The sequence below is a fragment of the Lytechinus pictus genome, chromosome 1, assembly GCF_037042905.1.
Source record: "Lytechinus pictus isolate F3 Inbred chromosome 1, Lp3.0, whole genome shotgun sequence".
Classification (NCBI taxonomy): domain Eukaryota; kingdom Metazoa; phylum Echinodermata; class Echinoidea; order Temnopleuroida; family Toxopneustidae; genus Lytechinus; species Lytechinus pictus.
The window spans coordinates 21,632,045-21,659,709 of record NC_087245.1 but is presented as its reverse complement, the minus strand read 5'-3'; the positions used below and the strand labels follow the sequence as shown (position 1 = coordinate 21,659,709).

The 27,665-nt window shown below is 36.0% G+C and overlaps 1 protein-coding gene across 1 annotated transcript in view; it reads right to left on the bottom strand.

Annotated features, from left to right (window-relative positions):
- Positions 1-704: 704 nt before the first annotated feature.
- LOC129268258 (transmembrane GTPase fzo-like) overlaps positions 705-27,665 on the bottom strand; it is a 32,698-nt gene continuing 5,737 nt past the window's right edge. The window contains exons 2-16 of the mRNA XM_054905863.2: positions 27,211-27,319; positions 25,158-25,455; positions 24,436-24,566; positions 21,822-21,930; positions 19,963-20,067; positions 18,933-19,068; positions 18,298-18,362; positions 17,724-17,845; positions 15,450-15,576; positions 14,211-14,315; positions 12,949-13,039; positions 8,583-8,786; positions 6,056-6,242; positions 5,101-5,238; positions 705-4,447 (exon numbers count right to left, since the gene is read on the bottom strand). Coding sequence (XP_054761838.2) covers positions 4,396-4,447; positions 5,101-5,238; positions 6,056-6,242; positions 8,583-8,786; positions 12,949-13,039; positions 14,211-14,315; positions 15,450-15,576; positions 17,724-17,845; positions 18,298-18,362; positions 18,933-19,068; positions 19,963-20,067; positions 21,822-21,930; positions 24,436-24,566; positions 25,158-25,455; positions 27,211-27,319 — 1,979 coding nt within the window. The 3' untranslated portion in view covers positions 705-4,395. The remainder of the gene's footprint in view (positions 4,448-5,100; positions 5,239-6,055; positions 6,243-8,582; positions 8,787-12,948; positions 13,040-14,210; positions 14,316-15,449; positions 15,577-17,723; positions 17,846-18,297; positions 18,363-18,932; positions 19,069-19,962; positions 20,068-21,821; positions 21,931-24,435; positions 24,567-25,157; positions 25,456-27,210; positions 27,320-27,665) is intronic.

The window sequence follows — 27,665 nt, the reverse complement described above, 5'->3', positions numbered from 1 at the left end:
TCCTATCTCTCCCGAAAATCAACGTTATTTTTTTTTAATTATTATCATTTGGTCACTCTTCTCTTTAATTGTGTTTCACCATTTTCCGCAAACTTATATTACTGTACTCTTTACGAATATTTGAATTTTGTTTCCTCTCATATTTCCTTCTCTATCTGTACTTCCATTATTTCATCTTGAAGATTATGCTCTTCATGAAAGTCTCTCAAAGTCTACTTCTAGTTCTACAATTACACACAGCAAAAACTGTGGTGTTAACCGGTGTACATAGAGGACCACACCACTTATTTTACACCGGTGTTAAATTTGTGGTGTTAGTTTTACACCTATAGGTGTTATTACAACACCTATGGTTGTTACATTTACACTCTTTGGTGTTATGTTCAATCTCTAGGGTGTTATTTTAACACCTCAGGGTTCGGTCCTCTATTAACACCAATTGGTGTCAGTTTTAACACCACAGTTTTTACAGTGCGTAACGATGTCTCATGTTATCTTGAAATTCTGAAAATTGATTTATTTAAAAATACCTTCACACGTGACAATACACACCTCGTCATATCTCTGAGTCAACCTCCATTCATTTATCAAAACGGCTTATTCCCCACTGTCTTCACTCTCTGAAATCAATTCTTTTACTATTTTCGACATCAAAACTCACTAACCATGCTAACTCTGTACGTGACTTTTATACTATATTGTCATTATCATCAGTACCACAAACTTTTCACCTTTTATTTCAACATCATAGACTTTTTAAACATTTTCTTTATTTTTAAAAATAATTTTGTGATCACGATCTATACTCGTCTTTCAGTATGATATGACTTAAAGGGGGACTGAACGCTGGAGAAAAGTTTGTTGTAAATATACCAGAATGAAATATTGGTGAAGAGTTGAGGGAAATGGACCAAATATTTCAAAAGATATTAGAATTTGAAGTTTATGATTTGTGACGTCACGTACGAACATGTGACTCATTGTAAAAAAGAATAAGATATTTTATCGTTTTTTTAACCACACGATATATGAAAAAGCTGCGCGTCTATGACGACAAGTATGAAAACATTAAAATTCCAATAACATTATAATTTTTTTACATCTTTGATGGATTTTCCCAAACCTTCATCAATATTTTATTATCATTTTAACAATAAACTTTTCATCAGGGCGAACTCCTCTTTAACCTGTTAACTATTGTAATACAGAATAATTATCCGACTTTATACTTTCTTACTGTACAGTTTTGGCTAGTATGAGTTTTACATTATTCATTTATATGAATAGATTAGAATCATAATCATTCACGCCTGCAAAATTACAATTGTAATAAGAAGACATATAGGAAATCACATTCAAATTTATACAGAGGGCCACCCCAACAAAAACTTGATTTGAATAAAAAGAGAAAAATTCAAAAAGCATAACACTGAAAATTTCATCAAAATCGGATGTAAAATAAGAAAGTTATGACATTTTAAAGTTTCGCTTCATTTCACAAAACAGTTATATGCACATCTCGGTAGGTATGCAAATGAGGAAACTGATGACATCACTCACTCACTATTTCTTTTGTATTTTATTATATGAAATATGAAATATTTTGATTTTCTCGTCATTGTCATTTGAAATGAAGTTTCATTCCGCCCTGAAATAGTGGAATTCCGTTATTTTAACATTTTGTGCTTCAGGCAAGGAGGTCCTAATCATAAAATTCGTAAAAATTGAAATATTGTATAATTCAAACAATAAAAAACAAAAAAAAAATAGTGAGTGAGTGACATCATCGACTCTCTCATTACTGGCTCATTCATATAACTATTTTGTTGGAAATAAGCGAAACTTTGAAATGTCATAACTTTCTTATTTTACATCCTTTTTTGATGAAATTTTCAGGATTGTGCTTGTCTGATTTTTCTCTATTGATTCAAACCAACATTTTTCTGAGGTGGACTTGACCTTTAAAAATATCAAACATGTTCATTCATTTATCGTAATCCTTATGGTAAGCTATATAAGATATCAAGATAAAAAGGACCTTTGAATCTCAAGAAGAATTTGTGTTACATCATTTTAAAGTAACATTTATGATATAGTAGTTAATGATATATTATGAACTCTCAATGGGTCATATAGACACCATAATGTCATTAAATTTCTTCATTCTCATTGGCCGTGAAAAATTCAAGGAGAAATAATGTAGCTATCATTTATACTTTGAACCCCTATACTTGAAAAATTAATAAAGCGATCTCACCCATGAAAATTATTTGTGTTCGGTGTAAAAATAATGGAGCAAAATGGCTCAATCATAGAGGGTGCCCGACGGTAGCTGATATAGGCCTAATAAACTCCTCATAATGCAGCATTGGAGCTGCAGAAACTATACATGTACTTAGGACTGCGGGGATGATAACGATGAACATGTAGATTATTATGATGCTGCTGATGATGATGGATTTAGAGATGATGGTTTATGATTGAAGTTCATATAATGGTGGTGATGATCATGATGAAGACTAGATGTTGTTGATAGCAGGAATCATTGGATTCCTATATGGAGCTTCAAGTTGAGTTTCACAATGTAGCACATATAATGGACTATTATGCCCTTCTCCTTATTCTCAGCAGAAGTGTAATGAGGCGGTAATTTTGAGGGGGCCAGTCATGGCGTAGGGAGCAAAATTAATTTGTACAAAGATAAGTTTTAACATACCATTGAGAAAAACATTTCACCATGATTTTTCCGTTCTGTTTATTCCTCTTTTTTTATCTTGGTCGTGAAAATGTTGGTGTGGGGGCATATCCCCCAGTGAAGCACAGTATAAAGACTGATTACTGTGATATGAATGAAAAAAATTAAAGCTCCCTTTTCATGATATTATGGTAATGATAGCGGGTACTCCTTTGCCTAATTCCCATGTTCGTATACGTTAAGTTACCCGATTTTATCAAGTCTCCTTCAGAATTGTAAAGATATGGAAAATATTGCCCCCGAAGTGTTTTATAAATGGCATTTATTTGAGCTATGCCATCAGGAACTCATTGTACATTAACTTGAAGTTAGAGGTATATAGGCCTGTATTTGCAAAAACCACCCCTCCCCCACCGCTTCAACAAAGCAGGATATGACACCCTATTCACGCCAGTGTATTTTAAGGATGTATTGATTGGTTTGTGATCAAAGTCATATCTAAAAGTTACTGAAATCAAACAATTCAGAAATGATCTCATTACAGCCAACAGAAAAGTGGGAGGGATATAAATCCTTCCATCCTCTGCGATTTACGCCAGTCCGAAAAAATGGTGTAAAGTATTTGGGATGTATATTGAATTAACTACTTAATATTTTGAAAGAAAGATCAACCAATTTTTTAATTTTCAATTTTTTGTTTATTTATGTTTTATATGTTGATATTTGTTGATAGCTCCATGGTAGTGGTCTATATTCACTGCGCATTTCGCAACCGATCAGCCCACGGGGAATCCCAAAAGAAATTTTGACGTAGGCAATATAACATGCCTGCCTCCTACCTCATTTTTAAATCCATGTAAATCTATATGTTTTCCTCAAGGGAAAGCATTTTTTTTTTGTTCTTGTTTCATTTCGATACGGGACTTTGATCAATGATATAAGGCCTGTACCACATCATTGTCGGGAGTCTTCGCCCAATAATCTCCATTAGTAAAGGCATTGATAGCATAAGAAGTGTTCATTATTAGTATAATACTGAATATTCAAATACAATGATATAAATATACTTAAACAACTTTAAGCAATATCCATAATTTGAAAAAAGTATTGATCATGATTGAACGATTAAGGCCTCATGATAAATCGAATATTCAATAGAAGGGTTCCGAACAAAAATCGTTTTTAAATAAAATTTCAATACATTAAAAATGAAATACCGATGATAAATAAAGGAATGTGTATAGGCCTATTGATAAAGATATCTTGATATATTTCCTTTTATAATGTATATTGCTTGAAAGTGGAGGGGGCTGGGCCAAAATTGTTTAGGGCTGACCATGCCCGTTCATTGAAAAAGTGGGGGTGAGTGCCCCCCCCCTCTTGGTTCCCGGACCCTGTGATATATAGGATTCACAAAGACATCTTAAGACCTCACTTGCTATGTCATCAGGAACTCATTGTACATTAACTTGAAGTTACAGGTAGGTAGGTCTGTATTTGCAAAAACCACCCCTCCCCCACATCTTCAACGAAGCAGGATATGACACACCATTCACGCCAGTGTATTTTAATTTCCTCTCCAATATCTTAAATTCATAACGAGAAATATGAGCACTTAATAGACTGTTACACGGGAATTGGCCCAACTTGGTATATAATCGTACCAAGAGTTAAACAACATTTGTCATCTGTCCACTTGACTAATCAATTATTGACATTCCCGGACATCTCTGCATCTGATCTGCCTCAATCCTGTAAGGAAAAAAATAGTGCTTAAATGATTAATTTTAAAGCAAAATACAAACCCATCTGTTAACTATTAGTGCCCGGGTTACATTTTTCAATTGTCATTGGATGCGCCAGAAACACAAGGGCGTGTGATCAGCAACTGGTAGGATATTCTGACAAATAAAATATTATTTTAAAAAAAATCTGACAGTTCCAGAGTTATATCGACCCTAATCACTATCAATCATCAATAATATCGATGAACTAAATGCACATAAACATGACAATGGCCCGTATTCTGAACCCGAGTGTAAATAAAACCCAGGTTTAAGGTTGTGGTTTAACTATGGAGAGCCAATTGGAGCACAAATCCCTTACAGTACACATTCAGTTTATTAACTCATATGACACTCAAATTGTTCATAAATGTCTGGGAATGATAACTGAGGTATCTTTCTTCATTATGACAGCAAAAGGAAACAAAATAATTAACATAAGATATTTCTAACATAAACATAATTTTTTAATTTTTGGCTCCCTATAATTTAAGCTCAGAGTTAGACAGTGACTATCGTCTAAGTTAAACCCAACATCAGAATACGGGCCATTTACACTTTGGTTGATAATTTTAGGTCTCTAAACTTAAGGTCTATGAGTGAAGGCTTGTAGCAACTTACTTGAGTTTGGAGAAACTTTCGGAATGTTTCATCATTGTAGAATGTATCTCTTCAAACTTCTCTCTCCGTATCTGAAGACTGTCACGTATTTCATGAACGCATGTCTCCTTGTAATATTCATCAGTGTTATCACAGAATCTGCAAAAATATTATAGGTCGTGGTTTCTCAGGGTTGAATTTCGCTCAGGATTTCATTTGGTACAAATTTTTCATTTTTTATTTAACATACACTCTAAAAAAAGGTTTACCCAATATTGGGTAAAATGGGAACATGCATGTTGGTTGGGTAGAAAGATACCTAATATGTTGTAAATTTTACGCAATGTTGCTTTGAAATACCCAGCAAACATGCATGTTCCCTTTCTACCCAATTTGGGTAAAATTTTACTCAGTGTTTTTAGAGTGTAGTAAAGGATTCTATAGCACATAGGCCCAACATATTCATTTTCTATTCCATTTTACTCATTTGATGAACTAGGAAATCTAGAAAAAGGTGCTAATTATCACTCAATCAATATGATAACATTACAAAACAATTTAGCAAAAGTTGAATTTGAATAGAACCAAATTTCACGACATAGAAGAATAAAACTGACAATTCACCTAATCAAAATAACAGCATTATTTTGCACGCTTGGTGTACAACCAAAGTCCAGATAAGATGTAGGCCATATTTTGGTCCAATCACTTTGCCTAGCTAATAGTTGGTTTAAATGCTAGAATACTTATAATCACTAAAATAGGCATCCTCGATCGATTGCTATTATAGCTCGTCTTAGACAAATCGAAAGTGAACATCATTATATTTCGCGAAATTTAGTTTAACAAAAGTAGATATCAGACGAGATGTTTATAATACATAAAACTTAGACGAAGTACTGTGAGCAAAACGAAGTTGATCCATAGCGTTGAACTGGCTGTTAATTTCGAGTGATGGTGTGCCAAATTTACTCACTCTTCTACTAGTTCGTGACATCTTTGTCTCACATGAGGACAGATCAAAGAATCTTTCTGTAAAGCAGTAAGCTTCTGTAGTTTCTGCTCAATGGAAGCCCTTATCCACCGCCGAACATGCATGAAGAAAACCCCCGTAGTAGCAGCCATGCTGCGGATTAGGACGTTGCGTTCAGCGTCTGTTTCCACTGCATAAAAGAGTGAAAGAATTATGAAAATCTCATTTTTGGTGTAACATTTATCGCAATAGGGAGGGGGTTGCATCTCAAATTGTTACCCCTGCACAATTGTCGCCTCGCGACAATTTGTGCTGCACGTGCCGGTCTTGTGTTGGCAAAAAGAAACCTAGAACCACCAGTCTGGTGTGTAATGTATGTGTGTGCGTGTGTGTATATTTGTGTATAGTTATTATTATTTTATCATTAGTTTTTTGTAGGATATATCCACTTGGTCTAGCAGTATAGCAGTTGGTCAAACTCTCTGATCGTACACCATACGAGCTAAACCCATTTGCTCTAGTAACAGTTTGGTCTAACTTCCACTTGGTCAAATATATAGGACTTGTTCGAATATTATTAGTCGGTATAATTGCAGAACGGTCGAATTAAATGATCTATTCGCCTTTTCGTCTAAATCCCAAATAAATATTCCAGTCTGTTACAGGAATTGACCAAGTGTTGTAAGACCGAGTAGCTAGATATCAGACCAAATAGAAATTAGACCAAATGGAAACTAGACGGAATGGTAAATAGGCAAAATGACATTTAGACCAAAAGGTAAACTGGTTTGAAGACGAAATATAGGGTGAGGCTAAACGGCTATTAATCAAATCGGGGTTAGACTAAATTGCAATTTACCTTTAGAGAAGCTAATAATAGAACAGCAGTAGAGCCCGTGGAAAAATTCGGGTTATTTTGTCCACATGGTCTAACAACAGTTGGACTAATTCTCCGTTTGTCTAATAACACATGGGCTCAACGTATTTGGTCTATTAATAATTTTGTCTAATTTCAATTGGTCTAATATAAACTTGGTTTAAATCTCATTTGGTCTAATGACCAATTCGTCTAATAGCTAGATGGTCTAATTGCAATTGCAACTCTATATGACCTATTTGTTTGTTTGTTAAGTTTTAAGTGAAATGGGGCGACAAATTGTGCAAGGGTGACAATTTGTGGTGCAACAGGGATGATGACTTCTGGTATGGGTCATACCCTTCCCTCTATCCGGGGTAGTGCCGTCATTGGGGGAATGGTTGATGAAAAGTACCACTGAGTTAGTATGTCTAACCAATAAGGTGATCAAAAATAATAAAATGCCTGTATAATTTAAGTAGGCCGTAATGATTGATCAATCTAAAACCAATCTTTTGCTCATATAGCAGTTCACCATCAATTTGTGACTACGATTAATTTTCAAATAGTTGATATTAGGATTTGGCTATTTGAAGAAAAGGCGGTAGATCGTAGCCCTATGGGTTCTGGCTAGGGAGTGATTGGTGGCGCACAATGAGAAACTAGTACTTCCCGCCTTGGCTATCACGATAGGACGTCGCGATTCCACCAGAAAGTGCACCTCAAGCCGCTGAGATCCGTTTCATGAAAGTTGTCAGCACTGAAAAGTTGTCTTTCTCCGACAGTTACCATAGTAACAGTCAGAGGCTAGTGCCTCACAACCAATCACAACCAAGGATTTCACTTAAATTGTCAGAGCTGACAATTTAGTCAGTGCTCACAACTTTCATGAAACACCCACCAGGTGATAATTCAATATACAGTGATCTGTGGATCGGATGCGTGGATCTTCTGCCGATTTTGTAATCCCTTCATTTCCCCACTTTCATGACATCCGCAGTAGATCAATCTTCCATCACCTGTGAAGATGGGTCTCCCTTATAGGTAATCAATGGAGAGTTTTAGGGAGCAGTGAACGAGAGCGACGTAGCAGTCATCCGATCGTTTGAGTCAACGTCGTCTGCCCTTGTTCACTACAATTGCGAATACTTTTTCACTCGACTTGTACGTACGTCCACTTGAAACAGCGCGATAACCAGCGGGCCATGACACGCTGCCCGACCCGGAAGATCTGGCGTACCATCGCCTGGCGACCCGGTCGTGTGATGCGAAGGTGCAACTTGTGCACACGTGTCCTTTCACTTGCTTTGATTCGTTTTTACTCTACTTAGGATACATATCGATATAGCTTTTGGAGGTCAGAAAGGAATTCCAAATATGATAAACAAAGTGCATCGTACAACTTACATTTATTTTGTGAAAAGTCACTGAAAACTGTGTTTTTAAAAGGGGTACGTAGGTTAATCTTCATGCTGGGCTTGAACGGTCAAAATGACGTCACTCACGTACACGTCCACTATGATTGAGGAGAACCGCAAAATGGATGTGGCGAGGTTCTCGATTCTGATAGTGGACGTGTGTGGGGACCTGAGGCATATGGCAGGCAAAAAAATGACGTCATCTCGTACCAGTACACAATGTGGACGTGCATTTCTAAAAGTAATCATTACTAACCTAAGCTGAGATGTCGACGAGTAGTGGCAAACGAGGTCCAGACAGGACGGACAGTAATCCCAGACAATACCCTCTTTACAGCTGCTTTGGGAATCGGAGATACAAGGAAAGAGCTTGTACTCTGTTCGTTCTCCTCCTGGTTTTCAAGAAGATAGGTCCCAGGTGTGTTGTGAGGAAAGTTTGACATGTGCTTCAGATAAGATTCTATAGTCAACAAAATAACCAAATACTTTTGTTTGATACAAAATAGCTTTCTAAGATATATGAATATAGAAATTGATCTATTTCTTTTATATTTCTATTCAAATCAAATCAATAGCATCATATACAACAGTTGTTTACGGGAAAGGCGCGTGTTTGAATTGGAAAAACTACTTGCATCTGCTCATAAACTCATATATTCATGTCTGAATTTTTAAAGCTGCAAAACGAGCAGAAATACTCATGAAGGGTCAATACAAAACATGATTCTTTTGTCTGTATCAATAGAGATGAAAATCCATTCAAATCAAGCCCCTGTTTGTTGATGTTTTGTTGTGGTTTATATAGAAATGGTTCTGTGAGATAACATGGTTTGAGTCGTGGTTTGAAATACCCACGCATACATGTTTGTTTGTTTATGTGTTTGCTTGTGCAGAGGCAGGGCCGTAGCCAGAAGCATTTTGTTGGGGGGGTGTACCAGCTAAATTTGCCAACTAAATTTGGCGTGACAGCGCCAACGTGAGCACAGGGGGAGTCTGATGGGGGATGTGCCCCCCCCCCTACAATAATCAATTGCTAAAAGATTTTGAATTTTTAGAATTAAATTAGTGGCATTTGGTGAATACTTTAAGGTAAATTATACAAAGATATTTGCACTTTAAAAATAAACATTTTTGATCAAAAGAGAAAGGCTAGTGTGCCGTAGTTGCTAACTTGCAGTATATTATGATATACCCTATGCATTAATAATATCAAAATCAAAGATTTGTTAATTTTTTATTGACCTTCTGTGCAAGATGTCTCAACTAAAATTTCAAGAATGCTACTGCTAACAGTGGCGTACCGTGGGTCACGGCATTGGGGAGGGGGCACAAGCAAAAATTTAGAGTCATTAAGTGGGCGCGCGAAGCGCGCTCAATTGCCAGGTATACTGACCTGATAGAGACATTTTAAGGACTGTGCCATTAAACGGATATGTATCTTAGTGATCAAATAATGCGAGCGCGAAGCGCGAGCTGAAAATGTTTGGTATTCAGTCCTAAAAAGGGACATTATAAGCAAAGTTTTGTAATCATGATACGTATCTGTCTTCAAAACAAACAATGCGAGCGCGAAGCGCGAGCTGAAATTTTTTGTATAACTTAACCCTAAAAAGGGACATTTTCAGGACTATCTTTTGGAATTTATGAAGTGCGTACGTATCTCATCATAGTCATCTAATGCGAGCGCCAAGCGCTTGCTGATTTTGTTAGAATTACACTGGCACATGAAGCACTTTTTGTGGTCATTGTAATCATGAACATGATACGTATTTCACTAATGAAATATTGCGGGCGAGAAGCGCGAGCTGACAATTTTTGAAATTCAGGCCTGAAGAGGGGCATTCTATGGCTTGTTTGTAGGAATTTACTATTTCACTAATTAAGTAATGCGAGCGCGAAGCGCGAGCTGAAAATTTGTTATAATTAGATCAGAAAAAGGGACATTTTAAGGACTGTCTTTAGGAATTCGTGCACTGCAGAAACGCCGGTGATTTAACACCAGCCCGGTATCTATATCGGTCCACACCAATGCGAACGTAAGCACAGACTGGAAATGTTTTATTAAGGCCTTAAATCACTTTAAGAATATAGTCATGAAAAAAGCATATGTCACTACATAAAACAATGATAACTTGAAGTGCGAGGAGATAGTTTGGTGCATAATCTTTATGGACTTAAACTACAACAGGACTATATATAGTCAGACAATGCGAGCACCAGGAATGATGCAACCCCAACCTGCCCCCACTCCCACCCATCCCCATCCTAAGCACCTTCTGACACCATAAAAAAAAAAAAAGTTTAGTAAAAATAACTTAGAAAATTTTGGTGTTTTTTGCCAACTGCAAACTTGTAGACAAGTCTACAAGTTGTAGACTTGTCTTCATGAATTTGCCAACTGCAGAGTTACCATTTTTTAAGTCTTGTGTTCTGTTCTTTTCAGATCTGAAACGGGGCAGTACTTGTACATCACTTTGCTGACTGGTAGAGCGTATAGTGTTCTGCCACTTTAATAGGCCCACTTTATAATTTGCCAACTATACTTTGGCTTTGATTATTCAACTTAAACCTTGGAAATTCATCCCACCCAATATTTATGTACCTAGTCTTGCCTTTAATTTTACAAAACTAATGTGTTTGTTAAATCGTCAATAATTGTGGTATAATTTGCAAACTAACAAGCTTGTTCATATTGGCTACATGGACTTGGATTTGCCAATTGGTTGTCTTTACTCTAAAAGTCGTAACCTTCTTCGAAGTTAGTACCCCTATTTTTCTTTCCTTTTCTTTCTTTCTTTCTTTCTTTCTTTCTTTCTTTCTTTCTTTCTTTCTTTCTTTCTTTCTTTCTTTCTTTCTTTCTTTCTTTCTTTCTTTCTTTCTTTCTTTCTTTCTTTCTCTCTCTCCCCCTCTCTCTCTCTTTCTTTCTTTCTTTTTCTCCCCTATCCTCAATTTTGCCAACTGGTACATGATTTTGCCGACTGCCACGAATGTTGGGGGGGGGGTGTCACACCCCCCATACCCCCCCCTCTAGCTACGGCCCTGTGCAGAGGTATGTTTGATTCCATTTTAAGGTGCATGAAAACAAACGAAACCGCTGAGAAACTGTCTCATCACCACTGAAAAGAGAACAGTGACTTTCAATATTGTACGTGACATTTTGCAACTTTTGAATTTTGACCTTGCCCCACATTTTAAGGCACTGCACCTCCATGTGAACCATAATCATATCATGTAACATTTTATTTAAAAGAAAATTAAATGATCCATTCATTGGTATCAATTACACATTAATATTCACTAAAGACGAGGAGGGATTATCGATCAAAGTCATGTATAGATATAGATTTTTGGGTAATATATTTAGCCGAAGTAGGAGACCAACTTTTAAAAAATAGAACGTTTACCAAACCGGTTTCTCACATTTCCGTATGGGCAGGAGGCATTCTCTTGCTCAGGACGTAGAGGGTTCCAAACTACGTAATTATTTAAAAATTCTGTAGGTTGGCGGGAAAGTACACTGTTAAAAAACCCTGATTTTACAGCAAAAACCAAGATTTTGCAGAATGCAATAACAATATCTTTCTGTAAATTCATAAAACATGAATTTTTCTACAATTTAACTGAACAGGTTAAAAAAGGGGAAAAGGGTGTTTTATTTAAGGAAATTTGTAAGATTCCATCCACCAAATACCAATTTCCTGTAATTTTACATGATATAATGTAAGATTACGCAATCTGGTAAGATTACAGGTGTTCTCGAGACTCTGCTGCAGGAATTTATTTTATTTTAAGGATAAATTTTCTAACAGTGTATATCCTGTTTTCACACGATATAACATAGAAAATACGTTATATTGGGGCGCTTTTGGACCGCTAACGCTCATTAGCTTTCCTGACCACCCTAAAGATTTACCGGATGGTCTGGATAGCAAATGGATTCGTTGTACATGTTGAGTGAGGGATCAAATTCTAAGCCCAAACTGAAATTTCTTGACTCGACGAAATAACACTGCGTCACCAAATGCGCTATCTCGTGTCATCAGTATATTAAAATAGCAAAGTACCGAAATAATGACTCACAATGTTTCACATGATAATTTTGTCTAATTTCCACCGAGAGATGAGATGATGTGCTTCAATTTCAAGTGAAATTCTGATCCTTTTCATTCATTTGTTTTATTTATTTTGACAGGAAATTAAGTATGAAAAATGTATCGTATCATTTCATCATTAAAATGCCGTGGCCGTGTGGTCTATGGTGCCTGGCTATACATAGAAAGTCCTGGGTTTGATCCCTGCCCGCGGCACCTATGCCCGTGAGCAAGGCATTTAATGTACAATGCTCTTTTATCCTGCTTTCAAATTAAATTATTGGACATGATATATGCATTATTGGTAACTTGGTGTACACTTGTTTAAGAAAAATACCCCTGTACAAAATTCAATGAGGTAACATTAGCAATGGAGTGTCACATTCGTTTTTAATCGTTTGCAAATGCGTAATGCTGTGCATGCGGGGGGTGAATTAAAAAATATAGAACTCACCCCCCCCCCCCTCCCCCCCAAAAAAATACCGACGCCCGGTTTGTTCATATAAAAGTAAATAGCAAAATTTTCTTCACCTCGTACATAGGATGAGTAGCCATCACAAACATGGTTTGTAGCTCGGTGAAATTCATTTAGGATCCGACGATACCACAGCAGGATCGCATTCTTCATGAAAGAAAAAAAATGCAAATATGTTTATGTCTGACATCTGTTACGAATATGAAGAAGACCAATTAAATAATATTTTTCATTCCTCCTTTAATCCGGAAGGAATTCAAATTATTGCTTTTGTCACAAACGCTTGCTAGTTTTTTGACAGGGCATTGTGGCTGCGCGGAAAGGTTTTGAAAGTTTGAGATAGCCTGCATGTTCTTCATTTAAAATATGTTTAGATTATCCAGTTTCATATCAGAATATCAATAAATGTCTGCTCGCGCTTCACGTTCGCATTATTAATGATACCCAATTAACCATATCCTATTCATGATTTACGAAATATGAATAGAGTGTCCCGCTTTTAGGTCTAAAATCTCAATTTTCTTTCGCTCGCGCTCGCATCAATTGTTAAGCTACATACCTATCCCATTTATGGTTACAAAAAGTGTTTAGAATGTCCATTTTTTAGGTCAAATGTCAAAAAGTTTTAGCTCGCTCTTCGAGCTCCCATCATGCTAGAGCATTTATTAAAAATGTCTGCTCGCGCTTGGCGTTCACAGTATTTATCTAGTTACATTTGCATCTTGTTCAAGATCAGAAATATTGCCCAGAATGTTAAATTTTCAGGACAAAATACATGAAAAAATCGCTCGCGCTTCACGCTCGCACTTTTTACATAGGACTTATGAGATTATTTCATTTTTATGTTATTTTATAAGAATAAAGCTAAAGAAGTGACTGATCGGGGAAAATATAGGTGAAGATAATTTCGGGCCCCATCTCCTATTGGCGAAAGTCGGATCCGCCCTACAGAAAAAAAGAAAAATCCTAGCTACGCCACTGTTACAAATATCATTTATACATAAAATAAATAAAAGTGGGCCTAAATTTGACCCTTGTGGTATTCCGCATTTTATCAATAATTGTGAAAAAATACATCCATTATATTCGGTAAACTGATATCTATTAGAAAAATAACTCTTGATCCATTTCAAAGCTATCCCTCTTACACCAAAATTACCAATTTTCTAAAAAAAAATAGAAATGCAGTGTGCATTTTGGGCGAGAAGCATCTAAAAATGGTAATAAAACCATATAAAACAAAGTGTAGAAATACTAAAGTGTACATTTTGACAGAGAACCAACAACAACATGAATAATGGTCTGATCCAAACCTCACCTGGGCATACTGGTGGACATTGTCTTCCTCGAATTCTTCACTGTCTGAATTTCTTTTCAGCGTCTGAGACATCTTCTCGCTTACTTCAGTCATGCAACGAAATATCTACACCCAAAATAGAGACATGAAAGTTCTCGGTTACTAGTACTCTGTATAAATTAAATTCAATGTTTTAATTTCCAAATTTATTAAAAATTTACAAATTTACAACACAAGATATCATATTAATGCATGTCAAATCATTAAAAATATACATAACAGTATAGATGCCTTCCGTAATTCATTCATATGCAATAAAGTAGATGAGGAAAAGGGGGAACTAAAAAAGCAAAGCTTGTGGGTTAAAACGTTCCCCCAGTATTAACGAAAAATAGGTAAAACTATGTACACAAAAGACAAAAGTATTTTAACAAGCAGAAGGACATAACAAACAAAAATTCTTACCACAAAGTCAATCACACAGGGATGGGGGCATAATGATCTGAAGCAAAGCATATAAAAGCTAACAACAACAACTGCATTGGTGGCTATGTCCAATGAGCAAGTTGATATACTGCCACCTCAACATCCTGATATCAGGAATATTTCCGTTTATCCAACTCAAATGTCATTATTTTGCTTGATAGAATGTCACACTGGAAAGTTGTATATAGATGGAAGGGGGTGGAGGGCATAGAACTGTGTTCTATGGTTCTTAAAGGACAAGTCCACCCCAACAAAGTTGAAGTTTCGCTTAATTTCTCACAACAGTTATATGTATATCCTGGTCAGTATGCAAATGAGGTGATTGATGACGTCACCCACTCACTATTTCTTCTGTATTTTATCATATAAAATATGAAATATTTTAATTTTCTCCTCATTATCCTGTGAAACAAAGTTTTGTTCCTCCTTGAACATGTAGAATTACTACTGTTCAACATTTTATGGTTCAGTCAAAATTATCCTTATTGTCACATCGGTAAAAATTTGAATATTGTATAATTCAAACAATAAAAAACAAAATAAATAATGAGGGACAACATAGACTCTCTCATTAGCATGTCACTGAGTTGTGCATATAATGTTTTTGTTTTTTTGATAAGCAAAACTTTTAAATGCCATAACTTTCATATTTTATATCCGTTATCCGAAGTTTTCAGTGTTATGCTTGTTTGATTTTTCTCTATTTATTCAAATCAACATTTTTTCTGGGGTGGACTTGACCTTTAAATTGCTTTAACGATCAATATGACTTACTGATTCGTCAATTGTTTTAAGAGCATTATCCCTCAGTTCCTCACTTTCCTGCATAAACTCGTCCATCTTCTCATTGTATGATTGCAACTCGATGGTTAGTGCCTCAACCTCCATAGAAAGATCAGACCTGCATCATGGGCAAATTATCGATAAGACACGACATTAGATTATCTCTTTATTTCAATCACATTTGCTCTACGGCGGTCGTAAGGTGAGTCGAAACAGCCTATTTAACAATATTTTGTATACCAGCTCCATATAGGTGGTTTCAAGAGGAGCGCCTCTGGCAGTCTAGCTTGCATTACGCAATTCAATGTAGCAGCAGTGACTTATAAAATGACTATGAAATAATTATTCCCCCAAAACACCATTCATACAATATGCTACTACGCTCATTGACCTTATTTTAACTTGATAGTGACCTGCGACTTGTGCAATATGATCAATGATAATGGATTACCCGTTTGTCCACATTTCATTAACTATATCCATAAGCTTTTAGTTATGATGGCAATTCAACAATTACCTACAACATGGCCAAAGTTCATCGACCTTAACTGACCTTCGACCTTGGTCATGTGACTTGAAACTCACACAGGATGTTTAGTGATACTTGATTACCCTTATGTGTACGTTTCATGAACTAGGTCTATATACGTTATAAGGTATGATAACATTTCAAAAACGTAAACTTATGTTAAGATTTCGTTATTGATTCTCCCGATTGATGTCCGAGTTTTATGAACTAGATTCATACACTAGAAAAGTTACGATGGCGATTCAACAAATATCCCCAACATGGCCAAAGTTCATTGACCTAAATGACATTTTACCTTGGTCATGTGACCTGAAAATTTTCAAAGGATATTTAGTAATACTTCATTACCCTTATGTGTACGTTTCATGAACTAGGTCTATATACGTTATAAGTTATGATAACATTTCAAAAACGTAAACTTATGTTAAGATTTCGTTATTGATTCTCCCGACATGGTCTAAGTTCATTGATCCTAAATGGCCCTTGACCTTGGTCATGTGACCTGAAACCAATGCAGTATGTTCAATAATATTTAACTACCCTAATGTTTAAGTTTCACGAACTTGGTCCACATACTTTCTAAGTTATGATGTCATTTCAAAAACTTAATCTTAGGTTAAAGGCCCCCTCACACCTAACCGAATTGCCTGAAATATGATTGCGATGGCTGGCGAAAGGCACTTTTAAAAACTTCGTTTTCAATGGTAACTGATAGCAAATCACATTTACCCTTCGTGTTTGGGTTCGTACACCTTCTGAACTAACAGCTGCGATTATTCAAATGCGCGCGGAAATTTTGAACACGTTTAAAATTTCCAGACGAATTGAAAAATCGTTGGTCATCTGCTTGAACTCGCATCTCTTATTTAGTCTGCGGTAATTGTTCGTGTTTTATTGTCGCGCATAGTCCCTCATCGCGCTTTCGCCAAAGTGGACCGATCTCGAAATAACCCTTAACGAAGCAACACGATGACGTACATGAACGTCCAATCTATTCTCTCGTCTTCGTTTCTAATCGCACGCCATATCAAATTTTTGCTCACATTTCGTTCGTCTTATTGGGTTATAACAACCCTTCGCTCACCTTCAGCTGCAGTTTACTCAAAGAGGTTAACCGAAAAATCGATATCATTCGCATGTCATATTTATCCTTCGCTTACGTTCGTTGGTAGATTTTGACAATAGTTACTGATCGCATAATTTGACGGAAATGTTATATAAATTCGTTGAATTTTCTTGCATTTCGTGCATTTTCCCCATTCCTCACCGCCTACATTCGGTCAGGTGTGAGGGGGCTTTAAGATTTGGTGTTGACGACGCCGTCGCCTTCGGAAAAGCGGCGCCTATTCTCGCTCTGCTATGCAGGCGAGACAAAAATGAATAAAACGGCTGCTTTCGACTTGACGTTCGGCCGCCGTAGAGCAAATGTGACCAAGGTATTAGTATCGAACTTGATTAATTTGCAAGGCGTTGTAGAATAACAGGTTATATTCATAGTAGCAAGCTAATAACCACAGTATTTGCACCCCCCCCCCCTTCCAAAAAAGGGGAAAATTAGAACATTTTGGGTCATCAGAGATAACATCGAAGTCATTACATACACTTAGGCCCAACATGAAAATGGCTCATTCTTCTTATAACAAACTCGTGCTTTAAACTTTTTTTTGGGAGAAGTACCCATATATGCGTATCGTCTTCAAGTTTGTCATAGTTACAATAATTGCAACAATACTCACATCTTACTAAGTACATTCCCTTCGAGTAATGAGAGACATTCGATGCATTGTTCCAATACTTCTTGGCAATTTTCACGATTCATAGAGAGTTTGGCAGTTATTCCTGCAGTAGTCGCCCTCTCCTGAACCAAGAGTAAGAGAAAAACACAGAAGCTTCATGGTAGTAAAAAAATAAAGAAAAAAAAGATACCTTAATTCATAAATATGTTTTATCACAAATATTATGTTGTCTAGGGGCCCACTAGAGAACGCCTGATAATTTTATAATGATATTCTGCTTTTTATAGCTTGATAAAATAGTAGCGTAATGAGAAAATTACTTCAGTGGGCCGAGTTTTGGGCTCATGATGTTGAAAAAGCATGTTAGTGATTTAATATCGGTTGATGATTACCAAAAAATGTCACCGTTGTGAACATATTAACTTGAGGGACAAGCAGCCCCCACCCTCACCAGTACTTCAGTGACTCTTTGGTTATCTTCGTGCTATTACTTGCCATTCTGCGTCAAAAGAAAGAATATTTATAAAGATTCTAAGTTTATTATCCAGACAAGTATATATATGTAATATCTTACCTCAATTTTCGACATGAAATTTTGGAATGTCTTGAATCTCTCCTCCCATCCCCTTCCCAAGAATCCTAAAAAGAGGTAGAAAAAGTACAAACTTATTTCCAACACTTTTCAATATCATTTACTTCTGCTAGACTGCATGTGACGTCTGAAATAAACACAATCATATCTCTGATACTCTTTGTTGGATTTTCGATATACTGTTCAATAATTATCAGCTTTGATTGAAACGAACTTGAGGGTAAACAATCTGGTGACATAAACACCATAACTTTTCCTTCCTTTTGACTTGTAAAATGTCCGTGGTAATTAGAAATCGAATTCTTAAATTCCTGAAAATTTGTGCCGTTTATGAAGCTAGGAAGCTAGGATGTAGGAAGCTGACTTCCTACATCTGCTACATTTTATTTTCATTTCTTTTATATTTCTACCATTTTTTATTGCTTGTAATGTGATTTAAATTATTTTACTCCTTTGTTATTGTATACTGTACATATGTTTGTATGTTTTTAAAGGATGTTAAATAAATGAATTGAATTGAAAAAAAATGAATTATATTATTTCTAATTATAGTAACAGCTTCTAAAAGCTTTCCTATGTGTTTTCTTTAGATCTACTGTAGTTCCTTTTAAATTTACCCTTTTCATTGAGAGCTAAATCAAGTGCTTCTATTCCAGAGTAAAAGAAACACCTTTCCTCCGCCTCCATTCTCGTACTTACGACATCGAGCTCTTTAAGCAACTCAAACACTGAGTCCACATGGCGAGCTTTAACCTGAAATAAATTCACAACGACATATCGTTTATTTACTGGAAATAATTATACTCGATATCATCAATTAACTGTGTGGCTAATTATTGAGATTACTAATCATGAAGATAAAAATACAATTTCAAAAACTTGTTCCCAAATTTTGTAAGCACGATAACGATGCTATCGCTGACACTCAATCACAATATCTTATATCATCTGATGATTTGATAATGAATTAAAATCTTAATGATTAATTATTTACAAATGCATAATCAACGCTTACTTAGCTTTACTGTTTGATTAAAATTGATTATCTTATCATAAAGAAGACAACGTGAACTAAAGAATATATTTCGTTAATATTTGAGATTAGGTTTATATTTTGTCCCTCCTATTAATTTTGTACGTAAAATTACCAGCAGCCAATCAAAACAAAATGACAAATTACAAAAGTACCTTTCAATTCCATGGCCGAGATTAGTATGGAACAGTGGATAGAGTTACTGACTGATGTCCAAAAGCTTATTCAAATAAATCTGATATGATCTTACAATCCCTACCTTGGCCAACATGGAAGAGATGCAGCTCAATAATCAAAAATACAAATTTCCATTCTTCACTTTTCACATTTTGAAATTCGGCAACAATTGACAATTCAGAATTCAGTGTATGTAATTGTTTACAAGTCTTTATTAATATCATTTTAGTTTAATATCAGTCCACACCAGTGAGGTGTTGAAACAACACCAGTTAAGAATCAAACCGATATTGGTTTAACACTAATTGGTGTTGCTTGAATGCCAAACTGGAGTTAGCCTAACGCCAAACTGGTGTTGTTTCAACACCTCTCTGGTGTGGACCGATGTAGATACCAGTCGTTAGGAGATAACTATTAATTGACGAAAACGTTCTAACCTCTTCAGGGTGTCTTTCTCTCGCTGATAAATCCCATTGGGTGAAACCAACAATGATGTCAGGCTTAGAAAGGCGTTTTCCTACTTCAACAAAATGTTCTCGCTCCTACATTATGAGAAAAAAAAAGCCATGCTACATTTACATACCCCCTCCACAAATTTATATATATAATATATAATATAATATAACATAATTTAATATTATATATATATATATATATATATAAATGTGTGAAGTTCTTCATGTAAAACAGCTTTGGCAACTCTTTTATTTAAATATAGTAAAGAAATGGATGAAGAGAACAATGGAAGGCGTAGCTTTAAAAAAAATCAAGGTTCCCCAGAGCAATCTACCCTTTTGGAAAAAGTGGTGATGCCGAAAATGTACATGTATAACTTCACACATTTGTATACTTTATCCCATACGTGTACTGTATCAAAGCAATACATTTGATCCAGCTGAGGAATGGCGGCTTGTCATTGTTCAAAACCCACCTTCACCCGACAAAGGAAATTATAATTGGTTTAGTGTCGAAAATCTGTCTATCTGACGGTCAATCGGATCGGGGTCGCCCTAGCCACTAACCCGTCTCTGTGGTCTAGTGGTTAAGGCACCGGCGTTCAAAGCTGGGGGCCCGGTTTCGATTCCCGGCAGAGACATTTTTTCGGCATCACCAATTTTTCCAAAAGGGTATATAGCTCTGGGGAACCTAGATTTAAGCTACGCCTACCATTGTTCTCTTCATCCATTTCTTTACAATATATATATATATATATATATATTATATATTCATGGATTAAAAACATGAGCTTAAATCGAGCTGAAATTATTGTATGTATTGATCAAAAGGAGACATTTAAGACTCTTTTTAGGAATTCGTGAAAAGCATGCATGTACGTTATCTCATCACGGTCAACTAATGCTAGCACGAAGCGCTTGCCGATTTTTTTTTTTTTTTAGGCCTAAATTCAGGAAATTCTATGAACTATTAATGAACATGATACGTATCCCATTAATCAAGTACATACATTGACACCAATGATAAATGCATGTGGCAATACACCTACAGGCGTAAGATATGTAAACAAACAGTACATTGTCAAGCAAAATATGCACAATTATACTTAGGGCAGCGGGGGAAATTATAATTCAAAACACCATTTACCTTATTTTTCTTTTCTTCTTATTTTTGCTAAATAATATTCAACATTCTTCTGTTTTATAACAAAGCTTTGAATAATACATTTTTGGGGATGGTATTATGGTATTACTGAAATTTTCAAGAATGAATGTGATACTTAAATAACAAAAAATGAGTAAAAAACAGACTTGTAATTGCAAATTCCAAAAAGATTTTCAAATTTTGTAACATTTCTGACAGAACTATTATGGGAAATGATAATACCATGCAGATTTTGCCGAATTGGGGTAACCTGAAGTTTTCACATTCACAAAATAAGTGATTCCTCATTTTTATCACGTTAGGAGTAATTTGGAGAATCCTACCGTTTAATCTTAAATAAAATAAATCATACAATGCAATAATTTTTTTAATCATGAAATTAAAAGATTCAATTAAGTATCAATAGTGCACAGGAATTTATTATTGTGGATCTTTTCCCCAATCAGTTGTTATTGGCAAACGGTTAAATGTTCACTCCAAAAATCATGTCTTCTGTACGGGATATGTGATCCTAGTAAAAAGTTGTACGTCGATCTGGGAACTTTTTTCATGTTTTTTTAGCTGTGGCAAATGAAAATAGATCAATGACCTGCTTGAATACAGTCGCTACACATTGATTTTCTCTTGACGGGCTTTTTGAACTTGATTCAACTATAGAAACATTCATTAAAAATACCTCTGGTGACATGACTGTCTTTGGATTCACAATGAAGAGATGTACATCTGAGTCTTTGCAGAAGGTTTTCACTCTATCACCGAGCTCTCGACATTTTGTGATTCCTGGACTGAGATTAAGAATGTGAAATGAAAATTAGAAGAGGAACTCAAATACTTTTCCTTTTACCAAACATAATCATTAGTATTCCATAATCATGATCATAATGATAAGCAATGTTAAACAGGAACAATGGAAAGAGGATAATTTTATTTGATAATCACGAAATATATAACCCAAGATTTCAGGAAAACGTAGTAATCATACTGATCATACTGATAATAACAATGATCCTAATAACCAGAACAATAATCATAATGATATAAATGAAAATGATCGTGATAATGATAACAACAATAATTATTATGATAACAATGATAAAATTGGAAGGAATTTTTAAAAAATCATGAACAGGGTTTGAATTTTATTTTCTTGGCGTCAGACAAGGGGGACAGGGCGACAAGTCCCCCACAAAAAAATTGGGGCGGGGAGCACTGTAGCTAGGCCATGCCCTCAACATAAAAGAAATATATTCAGTAGCCTTGTATTCCGGTTAATTCTTTTGTTTGTCATGTTTGTTTTACAACATATCCGCATGATTTTTTCTACATTTCAAGCAATGCTTAATACGCTCCTTGTCAGGTCTGAATAAAAAAAAATCTGTCTGCGCTTCGCACCCGTATTATTTGATTTGTGAAGTATGTATCCTGTTGATGATTTCCTAGGAACAAAAACAAAAGTCTATGTCAGTGTTTCAGAATTTCTCTTTGTGTTTATAGTTAGATGAGCCTTTTTTCACTAATGATTACAAAATGTGAGTAAAATGTTAAGTTCTAAATTTCTTCATCTCCAAAAATTTCAGCTCGCGCTTTCCACCCGCATTATTCATTTACTGACAAAGGTATCTCTTCATAATTTTCATGTCACTTAATGATTTTCGGGTTTGTGTTAGCATATATAAATAGGATTTCCAGCTCCCTCTTTGCGCTGATACCTTTTTTATTCGTGAGATACCGATACTGTACTTCAAATCTGTACTCAATAGTTGTCAGCTCGCGCTTCGCGCTTTATTTAGGTCTAAGAAATATATTTTATCCTGTAAACGCAAAGCTAACATTTACTTACGCTTTAACTTTAGTCTTTAGGATTCCCACCCCCCCCCCCCCCTCTCGAAAAACAAACGGAAAAACAAATAAACAAGACTTTATAGCTCTTCGAGTAGCTGATTGAGGAAACCAAATTCCATCCCAATCCCCAAATTGGGAAATATTGGATCGGCTCAAGCTTTGAATGTCAATTTTGGCTCCGAATATCAAGTGTTTTCAGGTCGCGCTTCTTGCTCACACTAGCCCTGTCTTAAGGGCGATACGCTTTTTATTCATGATATGAAATAGAGTTGGAAAATTGTCAATTTTGTAGGTATATAGTTCTCTCGGGCGATACGTTTCCTATTTTTCCTATTTCCTATTTTATATAGGTATAAAAAAGAGATTCTGGTGGAGCTTCGTATCCGCATTATTTTTTTAGTGAGATACACAGCATCTTCACAAGCTTCCTACATGTAAAACAGTGCTTGAAACGTTTCTTTTTCGGATCAGTATATGCGCTCGTGTTATTTGTTTAGTGAGATAAATATCCTGTTTGTGATTACAAAAGTTTCCGTTTTCAAGTTTTGAATATCGTCAAATTTCAGCTAGCGCTTCGCGGGCGAATCATTTTGATGAAAGACATCTTCTTAATGAATCCATACAAAAAATCTTTAAACTGTTCCTCTTTCAGGTCAGTGTAGTAAAATTTTCAGCTCGTGCTTCGAACTCGCAATATTCGTTCGTATCTGGCCATTTATTATATCCATTCCTTTATAGAAATACATTTATATTCTTCTTGATCATATGTTCTTTATTAAAGAAGGCACTCGAAAGGGGGAAAAATAAGAGTAGCAAATTCCTCAGACAAAATCCAAATTATTATTGTGATGCTGTTAAATACATGTATAGACCAGTCACCAATGGAAATAAACAGCGTAAAATTGCCAAAGATGCAACATATTGTGGTTCAATAAAGAACTTTCTTATTATCTAAACAATAAAATACAAAGAAAATGAGTGAATGAGTGACATCATCGACTCTCTCATTTGCATATCATTGTCATAAGCATATAAATGTTCAAAGAAAAAGTAATAAAATATCAAAATGTCATAACATTTTTTTTTCATATCCGATAGTGATGAAAATTTCAGCGTTATGCACTTTTTATTCAAACTTTTTGTTGGGGTGACCCCCCCCCCCCCCCAACCAGCAATACGTCAATGTAATGTAGGCAGTGGTAGATGAATAAGCAAATACAAGCATTAATAAGCGTTTAAGGGGAAGTTCACCCTGACAAAAGTTTATTGTAAAAACACCAGAAAATAATAGTAAAAAACATTGGTCTGAAGAAAATATAGATTACGAAAGTTATTAGATTTTCTTACCTGTGACGTCATACGTGTCATATGTATAATTTGTTACATAGTATAACAGAAACCATGCAGCTACAGACAATTTCGGTGGTTAAAAGTTGAAGACGACTCACCAATCCATAATTTGTAGGTCATAGTTAAGCAAGTGATCATTCTTAATGTCATCTTCTGAAAGATGTATTTCTACCAGATAGGTTGAATCCAAGGAGCTGCCTGATTTTACATCACATAACTTTGTAAGAGCCTATGAGAGACAAATGTGTTTATAGGCTATTAAAATTTACGTAATTCCTATTAGTCTATACGGTTTTTTATTGCTTCATAATTTCTAATAACATCATCATTAATAATAACAATGCAGTTCATGACATGACGTCCCTATGCGCTTCCAAAGGTCTTGGATATTGTTAACATGACCCCGCAGCCTTTTTTTCAGCGCGGAAGCATTTCAAGAAATAGATTCCCATTTACCTCACCTGGGTTGAGTGCAGCACAATGTGAATTAATTTGTTGCAGAAGGAAATTACGCCATGGCTGGGATTAAAACCCACGACCCTCTGTTTCAGAGTCAGCAGACTAATCCCCTGGGCCACAATTGCCGCTATAGATGAGAGCTCGTGTTTAGAATGCCGGAATTTTACTAGTATTTTCTTAATGGATATTTCATTATTACTATTGTCTTATTTTTAGATCCAAGTGTGTTGATAAATGAATAAGAGCAAACGGGTAGAGACAAACAACTGATTGACAGGAAGATAAAATCTAGAGATATATAATAGAATAAAAAGAGCACAGGATACGAGCGAGCATCATGGGAGTAAATAAGATTACGAACATTTATCGTGAGAGGTTGTATATTTTCCAAAAAGGAGTCAAGCGAAGCTTCCTTTTCTCTGTTCTCGACCTCCCTGACGATAAAATACGATCCGTCCGGTTGGTCTTTCCTTTTCTCAATCGTGCAACTCTCTGTATGTTCCTTAGCGGGCGAGACTTCTATGGAGCTATTTTCACAAATCGGATCGTTGGTCATCTTCTCGATCTGGACAAAGCAACTTGTTGTATCACCCATCCCGGATGGTAGTAGTTCTTGCCCAATCATGGCATTCAAAGTTGTGGTCTTCCCGCTGCTCGTACTGCCAAAAGAATAATGTGACACCAAGAAATCGTTGCAGAAATACTTGTAATCAAACGTAACTAACAAAAAATATATATACACAATTTGATTTTCAATCAATATTTTATTAATAGTTCGTATTACGGACATGCGCTTGATTTTTTTAAGGTGCATTCAATCTCAACTCTTTTTTTGCAACGGGGCCCAGAAATACGATTTAGAAATAAGGATTTAAGAACCCTATATCAAATCGATCAGAACTGCAGCCTGCGGCGTATATTGGCCTAAAGGGTCGCTAAGTTAGCAATTTGATGTTGAAACGGGGTTGAATTACAGGCTATATATGAATATTCTATGTAGACGCTGGTGAGGGTATGAATCAATGAATCACGGATGCTAGCTTCCCACTGCCAATCTGCCAACGCGATTAGGCCCAATCAACCCAATTAAGTTGGACCTATTCGGTCTAGCTCGATACAGTATCAGGTTCAATCTACCTTTGACGAGAAAATGATCATGGGAATATCGCAGCTAGCTACTCCATGACCGATGTGATCTACTATGCCTTGATTACCTACTCAAATATATTGAAAGTGTTCATGATAATTTTGTATGTTCGGTTTCTATTATCGAACAAAAACCAGAGTGGTGTGCAGATCAAGGTAGATAGATGCTGATCCTGGTAGATTGACCCTGGTCAACACTGCCGAGCTTCTAATCCATCTGGTCAAAAACTGGTTTGAATGCTGGTCGAGATGACTGATCCACAGCAGGAACATGGCAAGTTTTTTAATAATCCGATTCGCGTGTAAAGTAGCTACCCTCTTCCGATTTGTCTTTAGGCGGTGCTGCACCATCCCGAGTTTGCTCAATCTCGAGATTTTAGCCCGATCGATCGGCCCTCTTCGCGATTAATCTCGAGATTCAAGAAACCCCGTCTCCACCATCGCAAGAAGAGCGATTCCTGCTCGAGCGAGGCATCGATGCATTATGGTCTGACGCCGTGAATAAATAATCCCGAGTGCGTCTGCACCTACGAATTAGCGCGATAATTCGTAAAATGGCGCGCTATTTTGCAAATAATCCCAAGTTGAATTGGGATTGCAATCTCGAGATTAATCCTACGAACTATAGCGCGATAAATGCGTCACCATTGCAAATAACCTCGAGATTGTTCAGATCGGGATAATTTGTCGGATCAGAAATAGCGCGCTAATTTGAAAACTCGGGATGGTGCAGACGGCCCGTTTGATCAGAGAAGACCTGGCTGAAAATGTACTTGATCGGGCCAGCTCAATTTGACTGATTCGCAGTGGAAATCATTGTGTGTACCGGTTTACAAAACTGGAATAATTGGCATTACATATTCGCATATCCCAGTGATTTTACTAATTATTGTTAGACCGCTACTGAAATCCTTGCATCAAATTCTCATTACCTCAGAGCAAATGAGTTCTCTGGAAACATCAATTTCTCTGGAGAAAAATTTTCTTTTGAGGGGCAAGAGGTAAGAAAATCGTTTGCACAAAAATACTCTGAAACTTCTTGATGGTTGCCAAATTCTCCGATGGGTATTCTGAATTATTTTCAAGGAGTTCAGGCGTACATCCCTTGGATACACATTCATCTTTGTCAAATTTATTTGTTTTTAATCAGGACAGGCAAGGTCGACAACGCCTTGATGGGACATATGCAAGTTCACTGATCAGCATTGGGAAGCTCTTATAAAGATCTTATGAACGTGGATTATTTCGTTCTTACTGTACACACTCACCCTCCGAAAAAGGCTATCTTCATTTTTTTCCTTGACAAGTCATTTTTCAGACTCTCAATCCTTCTTTCGAGGAGGTCTACTCTCATTTGAACAGAACAGGAGTTAACGCCTTTGTAAAAGAGATACAGAGGAAAGGAAAATAATCGGTATTAATGTTATATTCAGTTATAGAAAGCGATTCAAAAATATCTCTTAAATCAATATTTTACACTAAAATTTAAAGACAAATTACTGCTTCATGAGATGTGAATGGTCCACATCTTATTAAGCTCTTTATCATGTTAATGAATTTCTTCAAGGAGTTCAAAGTGTGATTCATGCATGTCATATACTTTGATTTATATGATATCAAAGCTTGCAAAATAATAAACTTACTTCGTTAGCTCCAGATTGTTCAAATGGCTCTGCGTTACAGCGTTACAACCCATCCATCTTCAATGAATTCAATGTATGTG